The sequence below is a fragment of the Sapajus apella genome, unplaced genomic scaffold (genome assembly GCF_009761245.1).
Source record: "Sapajus apella isolate SASKATOON/1434 unplaced genomic scaffold, GSC_monkey_1.0 scaffold77, whole genome shotgun sequence".
NCBI lineage: Eukaryota > Metazoa > Chordata > Mammalia > Primates > Cebidae > Sapajus > Sapajus apella.
The window spans coordinates 9,636,899-9,656,350 of NW_022437017.1; the positions used below are offsets into that span (position 1 = coordinate 9,636,899).

Genomic DNA, 19,452 nt, shown 5'->3' on the forward strand with positions numbered 1-19,452 from the left:
AAAAAAAAAAATTTTTTTTTTTGTTGCCCAGGCTAGCCTGGAATGCGTAGGCTCGCCTCCTCAAGTGCCAGGACAGCGGACCTCAGCTGCTGCAGCACCTCTTTTTTATAGAATTTTCACAATGGAGACAGGTCCTCAGTTGAACTGGGCTCGGGCAGTCGCCTGCCTAGGCCTCCCAGGGTGCCAGGACACAGGTGTGAGCCTCCGCTTACCTCACCGTTTCTTGAGTACTGTATGTCGGACATGGAGCTTGGCTTATTCACTGGATGTTCTCAATCCTAACAGGTCAGCCAAATAGGTGCGGTTGTTACCCCACTTTACCGGCAAAGAAGCTGAAACTTAGTGTTTCATTTATGTTGCAGCCTTTCTTCCGACTTTTTGTTTGTAAACGTTACTAATGATGGAGGTTTTCGGTTTGTCTTGGTGGCTTACAGGTTTAATTTTCTTCTTCTTTTTCTTTTTTTAAAGAGAGAGGGTCTCACCATATTGCCCAGGCTAGTGTTGACCCCCTGCTCTGAAGCAATGTTCCTGCCTCAGCCTTCTGAGTAGCTGGGACTACAGGTGTGAGCAGCTGCATCCAGCTAATTAATTTTATTTTGTTAATATTTATTTAGAGATGGAGTGTTGCTTTTTTTTTTTTTTTTTTTTTTAGACAGAGTCTTGCTCTGTCGCCAGGCTGGAGTGCAGTGGTGTCATCACGGCTCACTGCAACCTCCACCTCATGGGTTCAAGTGATTCTCCTGCCTCAGCCTCCCGAGTAGCGGGGATTACAGGCACTTGCCACTGCACCTCGCTAATTTTTGTGTTTTAGTGGAGATCGGGTTTCACTATGTTGGCCGGGGTGATCTCGATCTCCTGACCTCGTGATCCACCCCCCTCAGCTTCCCAAAGTGTTAGGAATACAGGTGTGACCCACTGCGCCCGGGCACGTTTCGCTCTCATTGCTCAGGCTGGAGTGCAGTGGCACCATCTCGGCTCACCACAACCACCAACTCTTGGATTCAAGAGATTTTTTTTTTTTTTTTGAGACGGAGTTTCGCTCTTGTCACCCAGGCTGGAGTGCAATGGCGCGATCTCGGCTCACTGCAACCTCCGCCTCCTGGGTTCAAGCAATTCTCCTGCCTCAGCCTCCCGAGTAGCAGGGACTACAGGCGCACGACACCATGCCCAGCTAATTTTTTGTATTTTTAGTAGAGACGGGGTTTCACCTTGTTGACCAGGACGGTCTCGATCTCTTGACCTTGTGATCCTCCTGCCTTGGCCTCCCAAAGTGCTGGGATTATAGGCGTGAGCCACCGCGCCCGGCCGTGGATTCAAGCTGTTCTTTTGCCTCAGCCTCCCGAGTAGCTGGGATTCAGGCGCCCGCCACCACGCCCAGCTAATTTTTGTATTTTTAGTAGAGATGGGGTTTCACCGTGTTGGCCAGGCTGGTCTTGAACTCCTGACCTCAAGTGATCCGCCGCCTCAGCCTCTCAAAGTGCTGGGATTACAGGCATGAGCCACCGTCCCCTGCCATATTTTATTTTTTACCAGAGATGGGGTCTCCCTCTGTTGCCCAGGCTGGTCTCGAACTCCTGGGCTCATGTGATCCTCCTGCCTCAGACTTCTGAGGTGCTGGGACTACAGGCTTGAGCCATCATGCTGGGCCTCTGCGAAGTCTTAATCTCAGATGTGTGGTTTTCTGGCCTGGATGGCCTTTCTGAAACTCTTCTCACTTCTGGGTGGGAAGGTGTGATCCCTTCTCATGGGCCTGTTCCCACCACCTTAGTGTGAGGAGGAGGTGACAGAAGATACTAGAGGGAAGGAAGGCGTGCCTGGGCAGTCCTGGGCAGGGGAAGGGAGTGAGAAGAGGTGAGAGGCAGGGGCCCCGAAGAGCAAAAGGGTGAGGGTGGAACCGAGGCGGGTCAACATCATCTCCCCCACGGGGCTGCTCAGAGCACACCTTGGCTTCCACCCCAGTGCCCACTAAAGGGAAGGAAGGCTGGGTGGGCCTGTGGGAGTATCCCTGGTGATTCTGGGGAGAAGCACTTGTCTGCTTTGTTTTTTGTTTTTTTTTTTTTTTGAGACGGAGTTTCCCTCTTGTTACCCAGGCTGGAGTGCAATGGCGCGATCTCGGCTCACCGCAACCTCCGCCTCCTGGGTTCAGGCAATTCTCCTGCCTCAGCCTCCTGAGTAGCTGGGATTAGAGGCACGCGCCACCATGCCCAGCTGATTTTTTGTATTTTTAGTAGAGACGGGATTTCACCATTTTGACCAGGATGGTCTCGATCTCTTGACCTCGTGATCCACCTGCCTCGGACTCCCAAAGTGCTGGGATTACAGGCTTGAGCCACCGCTCCCGGCCGTCTGCTTTGTTTTAAAGGGCATGCCATGTAAATAAGGACCACAACCTTTTTATAAAAATTGGGTATATGGCTGGGCTGTGCTTCGCACCTGTAATCCCAGCACTTTGGGAGGCCGAGGCAGGCAGATCATGAAGTCAAGAGATCGAGACCCTCCTGGCCAACATGTTGAAACCCTGTCTCTACTGAAAACACAAAAATTAGCTGGGCATGGTGGCAGGCACCTGTAATCCCAGCTACTCAGGAGGGTGAGGCAGGAGAATCGCTTGAATCTGGGAGGTGGATGTTGCAGTGAGCTGAGTTCGCACCAATGCACTCCAGCCTGGCAACAGAGCAAGAATCCATCTCAAAAAAAAAAAAAAATTGGTTTATGTATTTGGTACAAAGAAAACTTGTAGTATGAAAGAAAATAAGGATAAGCCACATCCTCTGAGAAGAATGTAGTAAAACCAGAAATAAAAGACCAAAAAGCTAGGCTGGGCGCGGTGGCTCATGCCTGTAATACCAGCACTTTGGGGGGCCAAGGCATGCAGATCATTTGAGGTTGGGAGTTTGAGACCAGCCTGACCAACATGGAGAAATCTCTTCTCATTAAAAAAAAAAAGGACCAAAAAGCAAAAAAGAGCCCTGCTGCTGGGAAGTATCCAGATTCCTTTTTTATCCATCTATTGGATTAAGGAGGAAATTAAAACAGTTGTGACAGAATAGACAGGAATTGGCAGTAACGTAAACTCATAGAAACTATGAGTTGCGGCCAAAGCTGCGCTTGGGGGAAGAGTCATAGTCTTTTGCATTCTCGTTATTAGCACAAATGGAACAAACAGAAACAGATGAAGTAGTTAAGAAGTTATCCAACAACAGAATAAACTGAGTGAAATCTTTTCTTGATGATTCGAAGTGCCTCGTAGCGTTTTCTATGTTGCTGCTTGTTTTTTATTTTTTATTTTTTCTTCGGAGACAGGGTTTTGCTCTGTTGCCCAGGTTGGACACTGTTGCAACCGTACGTTGCTGCAGCCTCGACCTCCTGGGCTCAAGCCATGCTCCCACCTCACTCTCCTGAGTAGCTGAGACCACAGGCGCACATTACCACACGTGGCTAATTTTTGAATTTTTTCTAGAGGCAGGGGTCTTGCGGTGTTGCCCAGGCTGGTCTTGAACTCTTGGGCTCAAGGGAACCTCTTGCTTCGGCCTCCCGGCATGCTGGAATCACAGGCGTAAGCGTCGGCACCCAGCCAGCGGCTCAGTTTTAGTTGCTGTCCCGCTTCTGTCACTCTTTTTTAGATGTCCCTGCCCCCATGTTTTCCAACATGCCGATTCTGCTGATTCTTTTTTTTTTTTTTTTTTTTTATTTGAGACAGAGTTCTGCCCTGTCGCCCAGGCTGGAGTACAGTGGTGCAATCTCAGGTCACTACAAGCTCCACTTCCGGGTTCAAGCGATTCTCCAGCCTCGGCCTCCCGAGCAGCTGGGACTACATGTGCTCACTGCCACTTGCAACTAATTTTGTATTTTTAGTAGAGACGGGGTTTCATGGCCAGGCTGGTCCTGATCCTGACCTCAGGTGCCACCTGCCTCAGCCACCTAGAGTGTTGGGATTACAGGCGTGAGCCACCGCCCCCGACCTGACTCTTGTTCGCGATCCTTGCGACGATTAAGTCGTGTGTCCTGCCGATCCCCGCAAGAAACTTGAGCTTCTTGTTTATGTTAAATTCATAGACAAATTTGGCAGGAAGCACTTGCCTGTCTAGCGCTGAGTCTTCCCATCGTGAGAACCTGGTATTGGACCTCGCTTATTTAGGCTCTCCGTTGTAGTCCGTAGTTTGAAAATGAGCTTTGAAAATTGCAGTGTAAGACACTTAATCGTGTTGCTGGTTTGGGGTGTGATTTGGTCGCACACACTTCAGACAGGGTGGCGTGTAGGTGTTTGACGATTTTTTGTGTAGCAGTGTACGGTTCTTTCCCTCGTTTGTTTGGGTTTGGGGGTTTTTTTTGTTGTTTTTTCTGCGACCAGGTCTCACTCTGTCACCCGTGGTGGAGTGCAGTCGCCCGTTCGTGGTTGACTGCAGCCTCGACCTCCTGGACTGCGAGCAGCTGAGACTGTGAATGTACGCCACCATGCCCAGCGAATTTTGGTATTCGTTGTAGAGATAGGGTCTAACTCTGTTGCCCAGGTTGGTCTCAAAGTCCGGAGCTGACGCAGTCCTCCTGCCTTGGCCTCCCGAAGAATGGTGTTTCAGGCGTGAGCCACCGTGCTCAGCCATACTCATTTTCTGTCTTCGTTCACTCCTGAGACATCCCTTAGTTTTTTTTGTTTGTTTTCACATGGAGTTTCGCTCTTGTTGCCCAGGCTAGAGGGCAATGAACGCTGTGATCTCGGCTCACCACAACCTCCACCTCCCGGGCTCAAGCGATTCTCCTGCCTCAGCCTCCCAAGTAGCTGGCATTACAGGTGTGCGCCACCACGCCCAGCCAATTTTGTGTTTTTAGTAGAGATGGGTTTCCTCCATGTTGGCCAGGCTGGTCTTGAACTCCTGACTTCAAGTGATGCACCCGCCTCGGCCTCCCGAAGTCTCAGGATTACAGGCGTGAGCCACCGCGCCCGGCCAGTTATTTGTGGTTTTTACTTTGTCCAGTTTTCCAGGTGAGCCATCACCGTTTTCATCCCCAGACCCACAGCTTCCCCCCCCACCCCAGCGTTGCCTCTGTGCTTTTTACGTTGTATGCTTTTTCTAGAACCAAACGGTGGGGGCGATGGTGAGGACCCCACTTTGGGCAGGTGGGTTGGCTCAGCCCTCCTTTGCAAGCCTGATACTGGCTGTGGGTTTGAGCTGGATCTTCTGTCTGCCTGCTTTTGCCACGTTCAGGTGTGTCCCCCTGTCCTATTTGAAGATACATGGTGGACAGTCAGTACTACCAGGTACATACGGGTCTTGGAAGGTCCCTGGCTTCCCACTCACTCTTTGCTCGGCCAGGTGCGCCGCCTCACGCCTGTAATCCCAGCACTTTGGAAGGCTGAGGAGGGCAGATAACTTCATCAGGAGTTCGAGAGCAGCCTGACCAACATGGCGAAACCTTGTCTTTACTAAAAAATATAAAAATTAGGGCTGGCCACGCTGGCTTATACTCCCAACACTTTGGGAGGCCAAGGTGGGTGGATCACGAGGTCAGGAGTTCGAGACCAGCCTGCCCAACACAGTGCAACCCTGTCTCTACTAGCAATACAAAAACTACTTGGGGAGGCAAAGGCAGGCAGATCACGATGTCAAGAGATGGAGACCATCCTGGCCGACATGGTGAAACCCCATCTCTACTAAAAATACAAAAATTAGTTGGGCATGGTGGCATGCGCCTGTAGTCCCAGATACTTGGGAGGCTGAGGCAGGAGAATCGCTTGAACCCAGGAGGCAGAGGTTGCAGTGAGCCGAGAATTCGTCACTGCACTCCAGCCTGGGTGACAGAGTGAGACTCTTTCTCAAAAAAAAAAAAAAAAAAAAAAATCAATAATAATAATAATACGAAAATTAGCTGGGCGTGGTGGAGGGCACCTGTAATCCCGGCCACTTGGGAGGCTGAGGCAGGAGAATCACTTGAACCTGGAGGTTGCAGTCAGCCAAGATTGTGCCACTGCACTCCATCCTGGGCTACAGAGCTAGGCACTGTCTCAAAAAAGAAAAAAAGGGCCGGGCACAGTGGCTCATTCTTGTAATCCCAACACTTTGGGAGGCCGAGCTGGGCAGATCCCAAGGTCAGGAGTTTGAGACCAGCCTGGCGAACACAGTAAAACCTGTTTGTTCTAAAAATAGAAAAATGAGCCGGGCATGGTGGTGGGTCCCTGTAATTCCAGCTGCTTGGGAGGCTGAGGCAGGAGAATCGCTTGAACCCGGGAGGCAGAGTTTGCAGTGAGCCAGGATTGCGTCACTGCTCTCCAGCCTGGGCGACAGTGAGACTCTATCTCAAAAATAGATGCGCATATATTTTAAATCATTTCAGCCACATCTTAAGCTGTGCCACCGTTTGGCTCTTAGATAGCATTCGGAAGCACCTGTCATTGGGCCTGTGGGGAGGCCAGGCTCCCGTGTCCTCCGTGCGCTCGCTCTGCTGGTTTCTTTGTCCTTCACTGGGCTGCCCCGCGCATCCTCAATTTCACTGACTTTGCTTCCGAAGAATCTGCTTCGTTGGCAAATTGATATTGGTCAGTTGACTGCCTTTCTATTGGCATTTCTTCTCCTTCTAAAGTTTTTTTGGTGACTTTGAAATCGCAGGCCCCCTTTGCGGACGTCCGCCCTCTTCTGTTTCATCACGGGGTTATGGAGGACCGCACCCCGGGGAACCCTATCTCATTGGTTTCCATAATGCCTATTTTTCTGGTATTACTGATGTTTCATACTTTTTTTTTTTTTCCTGATGTCCTCTTCAAGGCAGGTTTCTTCAGAGGTGTCTGTGTTCCAAGTTGGAGGTCCCTTCTTGACTTCTAGGTCTCCAGGGCCAACAGTCAGCTTTGGCTTGAACGCTAGCTGCTGTTGGGAGGGTGCGGACCTCCTGCCGAGGCTGAGGCACGGGTTGTGGCTGCCCGCCTTCACGAGTACTTAAGGGATTCTTGAGTGTGGAGCTGCGATGCCTTTAGGTTTCAGCTCCACCATGTTTGGATTTTTTTTTTTTTTTTTTTTTTTTTTGAGTTGGAGTTTCGCTCTTGTTGCCCAGGCTGGAGTGCAATGGTGAATTCTCAGCTCACCGCAACCTCCGCCTCCTGGGTTCAAGCGATGCTCCTGTCTCAGTCTCCCGAGTAGCTGGGACTACAGGCATGTGCCACCACACCCGGCTAACTTTTTGTATTTTTAGCAGAGACAGCGTTTCACCATGTTGGCCAGGATGGTGTCCATCTGTTGATCTCGTGTTCCACCCGCCTCAGCCTCCCAAAGTGCTGGGATTACAGGTGTGAGCCACCGCGCCCGGCCCATATTTAGATTTTTAATCTGTTTAATGTCAGGCTTGAGAGCGCGGCCCTTCCCCGCCATGCTGTTGGTCGGTTTCTCATATATGTTGAAGTATTTGGATGCCAGGTTTGTGGGCACATGTGGGCTCGGGACAGTGGGATTTCACTGTGGACTGAGCCATCGTCAGCAACAAAAGAAAATTCCCTTGGCCAGCTGCAGTGGCTCGCGCCCGTAATCCCAGCACTTTGGGAGGTTGTGGTGGGCGGATCATCTGAGGTCAGTAGTTCGATGCCAGCCTGGCCAACAAAGTGAAACTCCATCTCTACTAAAATACAAAAAATTAGCTGGATGTCGTAGTGGGTGTCTGTAATCCCACCTACTCAGGAGGCTGAGACAGGAGAATCACTTGAACCCAGGAGGCGGAGGTTACAGTGAGCTGAGATCGCTCCATTGCACTCCAGCCTGGACAGCACAGCGATGCTCCATCTTAAAAAAAAAATCCTCCCTTGAATTAAGACTTTGATGTGGCCAGGTGCAGTGGCTCAAACCTGTAATCTCAGCACTTTGGGAGGCTGAGGTGGGCGCATCACCTGCGGTCGGGAGTTCGAGACCACACTGACGAGCATGGAGAAATCCTGTTTCTACTAAAAATACAAAAATTACCCAGGCGTGGTCGTGCACACCTGTAATCCCAGCTACTCGGGAGGCTGAGGCAGGAAAATGGCTTGAACCTGGGAGGCAGAGATTGCAGTGAGCTGAGAACATACCACTGCCCTCCAGCCTGAGCAACAGAGCGAGACTCCTTCTGGAGAAAAATTCAAAGGAACCGGGCGCGGTGGCTCACACCTTAATCCCAGCACTTTGAGAGGCCGAGATGGGTGGATCACCTGAGGTCAGGAGTTAGAGACCAGCCTGGCCAACATAGTGACACCCCATCTCTATTAAAAAAACCGCCGGGCGCGGGGGCTCACGCCTGTAATCCAAGCACTTTGGAGGCCAAGGCGGGCGGATCACATGAGGTCGGGAGTTCAAAACCAGCCTGACCAATATGGTGAAACCCCATCTTTGAAAAATAAAATAAAAAATAAATTAAAAAAAAACACAAAAAAAACAAAGGAGGAAACTTGGAAACGAATGTTACGACGCTTCCTTTCCGTTCGCGTTGCTTGGCAGATCTCCGTGCACTTGCTTGTGTCTCCCAAGTCGCCTGTTCCGGAAGTGTCTTTTGTAGGTGCCGTGTTTTTAGATGAGACGTTAAACACCCGTCCGTCTTAGTTCCCAGCCTTTCCTTCCGTAATCTTTCCACCCGTGTGCTGCCAACCCTGTTTCCCTTCCCCGGCGTATGCGTTTTCCTGAATTGTTTCGGAAGCTCTGTGCTGCTCGGCGCCTCTGCGAGCGGTGGTGTTCCTGGTTTTGAATGACGCGTTTAAGGCCGTGATTGTATGTAGTGGTTAGTACTCCGCGTTGTGAGTATCACGCTCTCAACTTCCGAAGTGAAATCACATGTGCCCCCTTCTGTGAGAAGGTGAAAATGGAGCCTGTGTTTTTCTTCCCTGCTGGTATTTGGCGTCAATAAATCGCTCCTTTTAAAAAACATTGGATCCGTTCATAATTGCGTGTTTGCGTCTTACTAGGGAGCGTTTGTACATGACGTAGGGACTTCTGCTTCCCGTGAGGGCCTGAGCAAATGACGTCTATCTTTAGCAAGGTTTCCTCATCTGTACAGTGGGGATGATGGAAGCCATTGCAAGGTTTTGGTGAAATGAGAGAAAACTCGCAGAATGCCCCCTCAGGGCTTGTGCTGGTGTGCCTGTCTGTCACGGGTTCTGGGAGTCTGGTTAGTGGTTAAATGTGCTCACTGCCCGCACTTCATTCTGTAAAACCCCAGGCTGTGTCATTTTTTTTTTCTTTTTTTAAATAAAGACGGGGTTTCACCATGTTGGTCAGGCTGGTCTTGAACTCCCGACCTCAGGTGATCCGCCCGCCTTGGCCTCCAAAGTGCTTGGATTACAGGCGTGAGCCATCACGCCCGGCCTAGCTGTGACATTTCTTTAAGGATCTGTGAGGCTTGCAGTCTTAAGACAGTCTTCTGTTTTTTTAGGGTAAACAGTTGAACTTCTCTGTCCTTTCTGCTGTGTGTTCGGTTTCCTCTCGAGTCTGTTGCTTGTCCAGAGATCACAGGTTGGCTTCCCGTTTGGTTTTGAGGTGGGATCTCTCCCTGTCACCCAGGCTGGAGTACAGTGGTGGGATCGCTGCTCACTTCTGCCTCGACCTCCCGGGCTCAAGCAGCCCTCCCGCCTCGGCCTCCCAGAGTGCTGGGATTATAGGCTTGAGCCACTGTGCCCAGTCCCGGGCTGGTTTCTGACCTTGTTTTGAGGGGCAGGCTCTCTGGTCCCCACACCCGGAAGCAGGTGTGGGATGGGGTTGTCTGTTCTCTCTGCAAAGCGGGGCTTGTTTCTCTGAGTTGTTACTTACGTCTATGAGCCACGCCCACTCTTGGGGTAAGCTCTGCCCTCCACGGAAACCCCAGGGCCCTGGGGGAGCGGGTTGCGAGGGGTCCCTGGTTCTGGGGGAGGGAGTTGCCTGTGTTCCCTGCCCAGCCTTGTTGCCTGCCCAAGGTCATGTCTGGCCACTTTCAGGGCTCGGGACCCCCACTTTTGGGTGGTGTGTGGTTCCAGTCCCTCTCTCTTCAGCCTTGGGGGTGTCTGCTCAGGGGTAGGCCACGGGGCCCTGCTTTCCTGCCTGCGACCCCCAGACACTAGGGGCAGATGGAGGAGGGCTCCTGCAGGGTCTCCTCAGCCGTCCGCAGGGAAGGGCTCTGCGCTGCCCCAGACACGTTTTCTCCCCACTGCTGGCCCTCTCAGAATGCTGGGTGCGTGTCCACGGCCTGCGGCCCCTGAGCAAGGAAACGAAGCGAGAGGATGGACCCAAAGCGGCTGCAGGGCGGGGCTGGGCCGCGGCGCGTGCTGGCCCGTCTCCTTCTCCCACAGCTTGAACTTACGTGAGGTGGATGCCCTGCTGGTGGCTCGCGCCTGTGATCCCACACTTCCGGAGAGGGCGGGGTGGGGAGATCGCTTGAGGCCAGCCTGGGCAACGTAGGGAGACCCCACTGGTACAAAAAAATTCAAAAAATTCACCAGGCACGGTGGCTCATGCCTGTAATCTCGGCACTTGGGGAGTCCGAGGCGGACGGATCACCTGAGGTCCGGGGTTCGAGACTAGCCTGGCCAACACGTATGGAACTCCCTCTCTGCTAAAAATACAAAAATGAGCTGGGCGTGGTGGCGGGCGCCTATAGTCGAAGCTACTTGGGAGGCTGAGGTGGGAAAACCACTGAACCCAGGAGGCAGGTGCTGCACTGAGCCAAGATCACAACACCGCACTCCAGCCTGAGCGACAGCGCGAGACCCTGTCTCAAAATAATAATTTTTTTGAATGCTGCCCTACCCAAGGAAAAGCCACCCCTAAATTCAAACCTCTGTCTGATCTCGCCCCTCAGCAACCCCCAGGGGACTGGGAATGGGCCTGCAGAGCATCACAAGCCACAGGGGCCAGACCCCAGGCAGGGCAGTGGGACAGGCTCACGTCGGCATCCTTCAAGATTTTAATAGCAAGGAGAAAGAGACGGTAGCCGCAGGCCTGGGCGGCGTCGTGACCCCGTATCTGGCGGCCGCCTTCCACGCCCCAGTGAATGGAGCCTGCATGAGCAGCGCGTGTGGTGGCTGTTGAGGCGTTACTTGGTCCTTAGGTGCGATCGTGGTAGTTGGTGGTGGTTGCTGTTACTTTTTTTGCTGTTGAGGACTGGGTGGTTCAGTGCATTTTTTAATGTAATTTTTAATCTGCTTTAAAAAATGCTGGCCACGTTTCCAGCAGTTGGTAGTGTGGCTCCCGTGTTGGACAGCAGAGGTGGAGAACATTTTTATCTTCCCAAGTTTTCTTGGGAGCACAGGCTGGGAAGGGGCTCAGGCGGGGGCATGGGTGGGGGTCACCTGGTGCGTGGGGGAAGAGGAGAGTGCTGAGGTCAGGGAGGAGTTGGGTCTTTACCCTGAGGGCGGTGGGGAGCCATGGGAGAGGCTAGAAGGAGGGAGAAGAGCTGAGTTTTGCTTCTGAAGGCTCCATCAGGCTGCCTGAGGATGTCGGCGGACTTGGAGGAAGACTTGGGCCGTGGCAGAGCTGCTGTTCCTTTGGGAGGAGGGAAGGTGACAGGAGGACCCCTGAACTATAGCCTGAGCACCTGAGTGGGGTGTGCGTTGCAGAGCTGGGGCTACAGGATGAAGTCCCCAGGACCCTCTGAAGCCAGGCCACCTGGTGTGCCTGAGGGTTTGGGGCAGGGGCAGCCATAGGGCTGTGCTCAGGGCCCGTGTCCACCAAGGGTTTTGCCTGCCCGGCGTGGTGACCCCACTCCTGGTACCGAAGTCGGTTGATTGGGTTTCTTGCGCAAAGTACCTGAAGCCACTTGGGCAGTATTCTTCTGTATCAAGGTCAGCCAGCCTTCTCCAGAAAGGAGCAGGGAGTTAATATTTCGGGCTGTGCAGGACGGGTGGTCTCTCTTGCAATTTTGGACTCTGCTGTTGTAGCAGAAGCAGCCGCAGGTAGTGCATGGACAAACAGGTGCAGCTCATGCCCGTAGAACTGGGTTTGAGAAGCAGGCTGGGGTCTGGACTTGGTTCGTGTGTACTGTTTGCTGTTCCCTTCGGTCCCACCTGGTATTCACTGAACGCCTTTTGAAGCCCCCTCTCCCATTTGCCATCGAGCCACCAGGCCAGGATCAGCCCCCAGTCCCTCTCAGGAGGGGACCCGGTGGAGGCCGGGGCTGGGAAGTCACTGGCACTGAGCGTTCCCTGGCCACTGACGGCCTCTCTGAGACAGTGTCTTCCCTTGTTACCCTCACAGCAGCCCAGGCAGGTGGGTGGCTTCCACACCCCTGTCCCTGGAATTGGATACGAAGCCTGGGGGGTGGGCAGCTCCTAGGCCTGCTCCCGAGCCCCCTGGCCCGTCCGCTTGCAGGCCTCTCCCGAGGCGGCCCAGCTGGCCCAGGCAGGAAGGCGTCCTTCCCACAGGGGCCCACTCGGCCGTGCTGCACCCAGGAAATCACAGAAAAGCACTCTGACAGCAGCGCCTTATTCTATTAGTACATTTTAATTAAAACAAGCAAGGGATGCGTTATGAATATTCATGTCGGGTTATTAAAATGCGTAATCGGCGGGGGGACTTTAATAACTGTATTAATGTGGGGGCTGCCCCTGTTTTTGTCATTTCTAGAAGGAGGAGGCCGAGGGCTGGGCGAGGGAGGGTTCCCCGAAAGGACAGATGGAGGCCGGGTTGCCTCTGCAGCAGCCTGTTGGAGTGATCCCCAGGGGCGATCCCTGGGTGTGGGGCCTCAGGCGGCCCCCCGCATGCCAGGTCTTCTAGGGGGTGAGGGCTGGGGTGCCAGGAGTGTTCTATTAGCTCGGGTGGGGGTCTCTGCACCTCCTGGGGCACCTTGAGCATGGGTGAGCTTGTCTCCGGTGGGGCTATGGCTGGAGGGGACCAGACAACAGGTGGGTGTGTAGAGGGGAAACTGAGGCCCAGAGGTGCTGGCACTGTGCCCATCCTCGCTAAGCAGCCCACCCTGGCCTCGGCAGCTGCCCTGTTTGCCGGGGCACACGTGTGGGACCAGGATCTTGGGGTGCGGATGCCCCAGACCTGGCAGCTAGTGCTGTGCGGATTCCTGGAGACCTCAGGAGCCCCCTGCCGGGCCCCCCAGCCAGCCAAGGCCACATCCCAGCCCCCCACTCATAATCACATTGGAAAGTTTTGATTAGAAAACAAAATCTAAATGAGGCACATGAATATTCATTAGGTGGGGAGATTAATATGCATAATTATGTAAATTAGACAGCAATTAAACACCAATACTTCCCGAGGGAAATGAGTAACACAAAGGCACTGAAATAGAAAGATGCAATTTGAAAGAAGTTTCTGGTGCAGGCGAGCTGGGCGGGCGGAGGAGCCGGGCTGGGTTCAGCAGCCTGCAGCGTGGAGTCAGCGTGGGGGAGGACAGCCTGAGCTTCTGCCTGTCACAGACATCGTGCTGGGCTGGGTCCCCTGTCCTGGCTCTCGGGAGACCTCTGGACTTGAGAGTTGGACATGGGCACCTCCAGCCTTCAGAAGTATGGCCTGTTTGTAATTCCGTTTATTATGGAGAGGGAAACGGAGGCAGGGCCGCGACCCCATGGCCAAGCTGAGGCGCCCCAGGGCCGCCAATCCTGTTTCTCCAAGGGTGTGCTTTGTGGCCCTCCATGGATGGGGGAAGGGTCCGAACAGGCCTGCCCTGCCCAGGGCAGAAGATTCCGGAGTCCTGGGCGGTTGCCTGTGAGTGTTCTGAGCGATAAGGGCCCCGCCCGGCCCCACCCCACCCGGGGACCAAGGTCCTCGTCCCAGCCTGAGCTGCGGGCCTCTGGTCTCTGCATGGGGTTTGTTCCTGGGTGACGCGATTCGGCTCCACCTTCTCGGGCTGCCAGCCTCCCGCGCAGTGGGTTGGCCTCTGCCGCAGCTTCAGCACAGGGCGGCCCCGCCTCCCACACTGGCAGGTGGGGACAGGGAGACCCCCTGTCCTCCCCTGGAGCCTGTTGTTCACTCCCACACCCTCAGGCTCTTGAGAAGAGTCCACCTGACAGAGCCCCTGGCCTACATGTTCAGGGCTGGGCCAGAGGGACGCACTTAGGGCTGAGGGGGGGAGGCTTGGCATGAGAGCGAGGGCTCTGCCCAAGGAGGCCATGGTGGCTGGGGCTTCAGTGGGTGGGTAGGAGTTTGCCAGCAGAGAGCTGATGGAAGAATTACTTAAGTGTGTGAACCTGAGAGTCCCAGGGTGTCGGTGTCACCTGCTGACTGGTGTCCCTGTGAGTCAGGCTGGGTGAGGCTGGGTTAGGAAGCGTTCCACATACCCCCCTGGATCCACTGAGACTTGGCCCCGAGACCCTGGGAACCCAGCCTGCCTTTAGAGCGGGGCCGGTGTGAGGGTGACCGTAACTCTCTCTTCCTGCCTGCAGGTCTTGAGGATCGGCCCAGCTCAGGCTCCTGGGGCAGCGGCGACCAGAACAGCTCCTCCTTTGACCCCAGCCGGGTAGGAGCCCCCATAAGACCTCAGATCCTGAGTTTCCTATTCCCAGAGTAGGGGGATGTGTGGGGAACTGAGGCTGAGAGAAGGGGCCAGCCTTCCAGGGTTCGGACTGGGAGACGTAGGTTCGAGTCCTCCTGTCCAGCCCTAATGCGGGGTGGGGGGCCTGTGCAGCCCAGCACATCTCATCCCCGCCCTCCCCCGCAGACCTTCAGCGAGGGCGCCCACTTCACCGACTCACACAGCAGCCTCTCTTCGTCCACATTCCTGGGACCAGGACTCGGAGGTGAGTGTCCGCCTGGCGCGGTCCCTCTGCCGCGCACGGATGTGCAGACGTCGGCGTGGGCAGTGCACGCACAGCAGCAGGCGTCCGCAGCGTTCACCCAGAGGGTGTGGGCAGCCGAAGCCTCTGCCCGTCCTGGGAGCCGGGTGCAGGAGGGCACAGCCCGGCCTCCCCGCCACGGCGCCCTGCGACTCGCCTTCCCTGCCTGGGTGTAGAGGCAGGGAGGCCGCTCCAGCCCCCATCCTCCCTGCGATTTGTGCAGGGTTCCCCCTGCTTCCCGGGGAGGGGTCAGCAGGGCCGGCCGTCACCCGCTGGAAAGGAGGCGTAGGAGTGCTGGAGACTTGAGGCGGCCCGCACGTGTGGTGGTTAGAGCCTGCGCGGCTCGGAGGCCGCGGCCCTCTCTCCCTGGGGGCCTCTTGTTAACCGAGAGGACCGTGACTCAGGCCGGGGTGGGGTCTCACGCCTGTCATCCCAGCACTTCGGGAGGCCAAGGTGAGTGGATCACCTGAGGTCGGGAGTTCAAGACCAGCCTGGCCAACACAGTGAAACCTCGTCTCTACTAAATATACAAAAATTAGCCAGGCATGGTGCTTGGTGTTTGTAGTCCCAGCTACTCGGGAGGCTGAGGCAGGCGAATCGCTTGAACCCAGGAAATGGAGGTTCCAGTGAGCTGAGATCGAAGCATTGCACTCCAGCCTGGGAGACAGAGCGAAACTCAGTCTCAAACAAATAAAAGGAATGATGACTCAGACCTGGCGTGTCATCCCACACCGCTGTGTTCCCCGGGCAAGAACCATCCTCTTCTGAGCCTCGGTTTCCCCACTGTGGGAAAGGGACCCTCCCAGAACCTTCCTGGAGGGAGGCAGTGAGAAGTGGCCCAGCTCTGCAGGCCCTGCCGATCGCGGGGTGGGGCTTGGTGACTTGTCACTGCTGGCCCACCCAGTCTTGTGACTGTCCCAGCCCCGCTGCCCACCCGTGCTTGGGAAGGGGCGCCCTGGTGCCAGGCCTATGGCTGGGCGGGTCTGACCAGGGCTCGCCCTCTTCCAGGGACCTGGAGCTGCGGCTGGGACAGTGTCTCGTGTGCCGTTTCTCCTGCAGGTGACCCAGAAACCCCCAGGCTTCACAGCCCTCCTCCTATGAGGCTGTCAAGTCCAGTGCCCCGGGGTTCGGGGAGCTTAGGTAGGGGTCTTGGGGGACTAGCAAGGGGCTCGGGGGTCCCGCTGCCGTGGTGCCTCAGCTGTGGAATTTGTGGTTCCATCCCTCAGTCATCCTGGGCCATGGGATCCTTCCTCGTCTCTGGAGCCCGGTGGTTCGAGGCAGTGTTTGTACACGGTTTTCATGGTGCGGTGGAGGCGGGCGCTGCTTAGAAGCCGCGAGCTGTGGAGCGCGGGACCTGCCGCTGGGTCATGCGTATCGTGTAGCCCTCGGCGCTGTGGGCTGGGGGGAAGCTGAGGCCTGGAGGACTTTGGGGACCCAGCCTTTCCCTGGACCCTGAGGGGCAGCCCCTGGTTGGGCCCCACGGCAGGCTGGCTTGTCCTGCCTCGCTTTGCCTGGCCTAGGACCTGGCATGCAGTGGGTTGGTGTCCTGGGCAGGAAGTGAATGGCGTGAAGGTAGGGGTGGGTGTGCCTGAGACCCACCACGTGCCAGGGGTGATTTCTGCCCATTTCCCAGATGAGGAAGGTGAGGCCTGGCCCCATCCCCACCTGGGGTGGTCTCTGCACCTGGAGGGCTGGTTCCCTGCTGGCTGTTCTTCTTCCCGGCCTCTTCCTCATACCCCTGATGGCCCCAGGGTGGGCAGGGCTGACATGGGCAGTTCCCATGGACTGGCCAGCAGTGCCCAGAGCCCAGTCGCGTCCCACCTGCCACCCGTGGGGCCTGGGCCCCAACCAAGCAGCTTGGAGAGGGCAGCGGGGGTCCCGGGAGCCACTAGGGGTGTTGGCGTAGCCTCAGCCTCCCCTGGCCTGTTTCTTTTCTGGGAAGCAGGGCAAGTGGCTACCGTGGCCAGGGGTGGCCTTTGGGGGGTTGTGGCTGTCGTCTTCCCCATGTCCCCAGGGTCACCAAGATGAGGAAACTGGGCGTGGTGGGGGGGGGCAAAAAACAGCAGCATCTGTTCCAGGAGTTGGGAAACTGTTGAACTTTTTTTTTTTTTTTTTTTTTGAGATGGAGTCTCGCTCTCCTGCCCAGGCTGGAATGCAGTGGCCCAGTCTCAGCTCACTGCAACCTCTGCCTCCCGGGTTCAAGTGATTCTCCTGCCTCAGCCTCCCAAGTAACTGGGATTACAGGCATGCGCCACCATGCCCAGCTAATTTTTGTACTTTTTTTTTTTGAGACGGAGTTTCACTCTTGTCCAGGCTGGAGTGCAATGGCCTGATCTGGGCTCACTGCAACCTCTGCCTCCTGGGCTCAAGCCATTCTCTTGCCTCAGCCTTCTGAGTAGCTGGGATTACAGGTGTGCACCACCATGCCTGGTTGATTTTTGTATTTTTAGTAGAGTCGGGGTTTCACCATGTTGGTCAGGCTGGTCTCGAACTCCTCACCTCCTAATCCACCCACCTCGGCCTCCCAGAGTGCTGGGATTGCAGGCATGCATCACTGCGTCCGGCTGTTGAACTTTTAAAATTCAGAAATCGGGGAATTTTTTTCATGGTTTGAGAATAATGTACGTTAGTTGTGCGTTTCATCCCCTCCCAGCAGGGCTGGGGGCTGTGCCTCCCCCGTCACGTTCCTCTCCCAGTGTAAGCCAGAAGGGGATTTAACTGGCACAGGTCCTGAGTAGTCGGGGACCTGCTTCAGGGAAGGCTGGATCCAGGTGTCTCTGCATCAGACCCAGGCCCTCCACTCTGGGGGGGCTCACTGCAGCCCACTGTCCCCCTCCATGGCCTAGGCCTCACCTGCCCTTTGTCATTGAGCACCCCAGGGAGGTGCCAGTCATTGGTGGAGGGCAGGTCACATGCTCATTCATGAACAAACCCTGGCCTGAAGGCTGCAAGCTGCTCTTAGGGGAAGCCGGTGCCAGGGAACCCCAGGGCCTGGGCGCTGAACCTGAGGCTGTGTGCACAGTCCCTGGGCCTCCTACCCAGGACCCCCAGGCTTGTCCCTTGGGGCAGACAGATGCCTCTGATCCCAGCCCCCCAGGGCAGTGGCCTGTCTATGCCTGCAACAGGAAACTGAGGCTCAGGAAGGGCAGGGACTGGCTGGCAGGAGGCAGGGCCCCTTCAAGCTCTGCTGTTCCTTCCCTGTCCCCCAGCAGGGCTCATGTGGGCTGCAGAGGCTCCGAGTAGGCCCCGAAATCATCAGGGATCCTTTCTTGTCCCCAAGCCCGTCGCTGGTGGATGGGAGGGCCCTCTCAGCCACGTGCACTTACGGAGCGCCTGCTGTATGTGGGCGCTGTCTCAGCCATGTGCACTTACCAGGCACCTCTTTTATGTGGGCGCTGTCTCAGCTGTGTGTACTTACTGAGCACCTGTTGTATGTGGGCGCTGTCTCAGCTGTGTGCACTTATGGAGCACCTGTTGTATGTGGGCGCTGTCTCAGCTGTGTGCACTTATGGAGCACCTGTTTTATGTGGGCGCTGTCTCAGCTGTGTGCACTTACTGAGCGCCTGTTTTATGTGGGCGCCATCTCAGCCGTGTGCAGTTACTGAGTGCCTGTTGTATGTGGGGACTGCCTCAGCCCTGTGCACTTAACGGGCGCCTGTTGTATGTGGGCACTGTCTCAGCTGTGTGCACTTAACAGGCGCCTGTTTTATGTGGGCGCTGTCTCAGCCCTGTGCAGTTACTGAGTGCCTGTTGTATGTGGGGGCTGCCTCAGCCCTGTGCACTTAACAGGCGCCTGTTTTATGTGGGCGCTGTCTCAGCCCTGTGCAGTTACTGAGTGCCTGTTGTATGTGTGTTCTCTCTCAGCCATGTGCACTTATGGAGCGCCTGTTGTATGTGGGCACGTGCCAGGCTTAGGGTGGGGGGCCTCATGATGGTTCTTGGGTGGCCTCATTCTGACCTTCCTTCTCTCCTTGCAGGCAAGAGCGGCGAGCGGGGTGCCTATGCCTCCTTTGGGAGAGATGCAGGCGTGGGCGGCCTGACTCAGGTGAGGGGTTTCGTCTGGGCTGGGCGTGTGTTAATTCTAATCAAATCTGTCGCTCCTTGATCTGTAGAAGCTGTGCTGGCTCAGCCAGGTTCTGTTTGCCTCCTGATAGCGGCGACAGCAGACCCGGCCTGGGCCAGAGTGGGCTGGTTGGGTGGGGACCGGGTGGTGGGGGAGGCAGGTAGGACAGGGAGGCTGCCATGCCCGGCTCCAGGGCTCAGATGCCCACACACCCGAGTGGCAGGCAGGAAGACTGCTCTCTGGCGCCCCCTGGCCACCTAGCAGGCCTGCAGTAGCCACACAGGGTGCAGGCTCAGCAGGGGCTGGGCCTGGGGAGAAGGCTCTGCCCTGGACGCTGGGCCACCCCGTGCGGCCACCGGATGATGGAGCAGATGAAACACAGGAGTCAGTGCCAGAACCCGGCCCAGGGCAGCCCTGCTTCTCCAGGAAGAAAGCCGATTTTCACACTAACAAGTTCAGAATTAAACGGAGGGCTTTATGTAACAAAATCAAAAAGACAGGAAGCAGCTGGGTGCCGCACAGAATCCCGGGAGTGGGGTGCGCAGACACCCGGCCACGCAGAATCCGGGGAGCGGGGTGCGCAGACACCCAGCCGCACAGAATCCTGGGAGCGGGGTGCGCAGACACCCGGCCACGCAGAAGGGAGCGGGGTGCGCAGACACCGGCCCACGCAGAATCCGGGGAGCGGGGTGAG

The 19,452-nt window shown here is 55.8% G+C and overlaps 1 protein-coding gene and 1 long non-coding RNA gene across 16 annotated transcripts in view; one reads left to right on the forward strand and one right to left on the reverse strand.

The window, feature by feature from the left end:
• Nucleotides 1-19,452, forward strand: part of TCF3 (transcription factor 3) — a 49,331-nt gene that overhangs the window by 13,648 nt on the left and 16,231 nt on the right. For 13 of the 15 annotated variants that reach the window (XR_004260972.1, XR_004260973.1, XR_004260970.1 and 10 more), the window contains 3 exons: nt 14,306-14,379; nt 14,581-14,659; nt 18,673-18,740. Coding sequence is in view for 10 of the 15 variants with exons in the window: in XM_032252382.1 (XP_032108273.1) it covers nt 14,306-14,379; nt 14,581-14,659; nt 18,673-18,740 (221 nt within the window). In the remaining 5 variants the exon portion in view is untranslated. The remainder of the gene's footprint in view (nt 1-14,305; nt 14,380-14,580; nt 14,660-18,672; nt 18,741-19,452) is intronic. The other 2 variants (XR_004260974.1, XM_032252392.1) reach the window with 1 other exon arrangement.
• LOC116532841 overlaps nt 14,234-19,452 on the reverse strand; it is a 19,428-nt gene continuing 14,209 nt past the window's right edge. The window contains exon 3 of the long non-coding RNA XR_004260975.1: nt 14,234-14,247. This is a non-coding gene — a long non-coding RNA (uncharacterized LOC116532841). The remainder of the gene's footprint in view (nt 14,248-19,452) is intronic.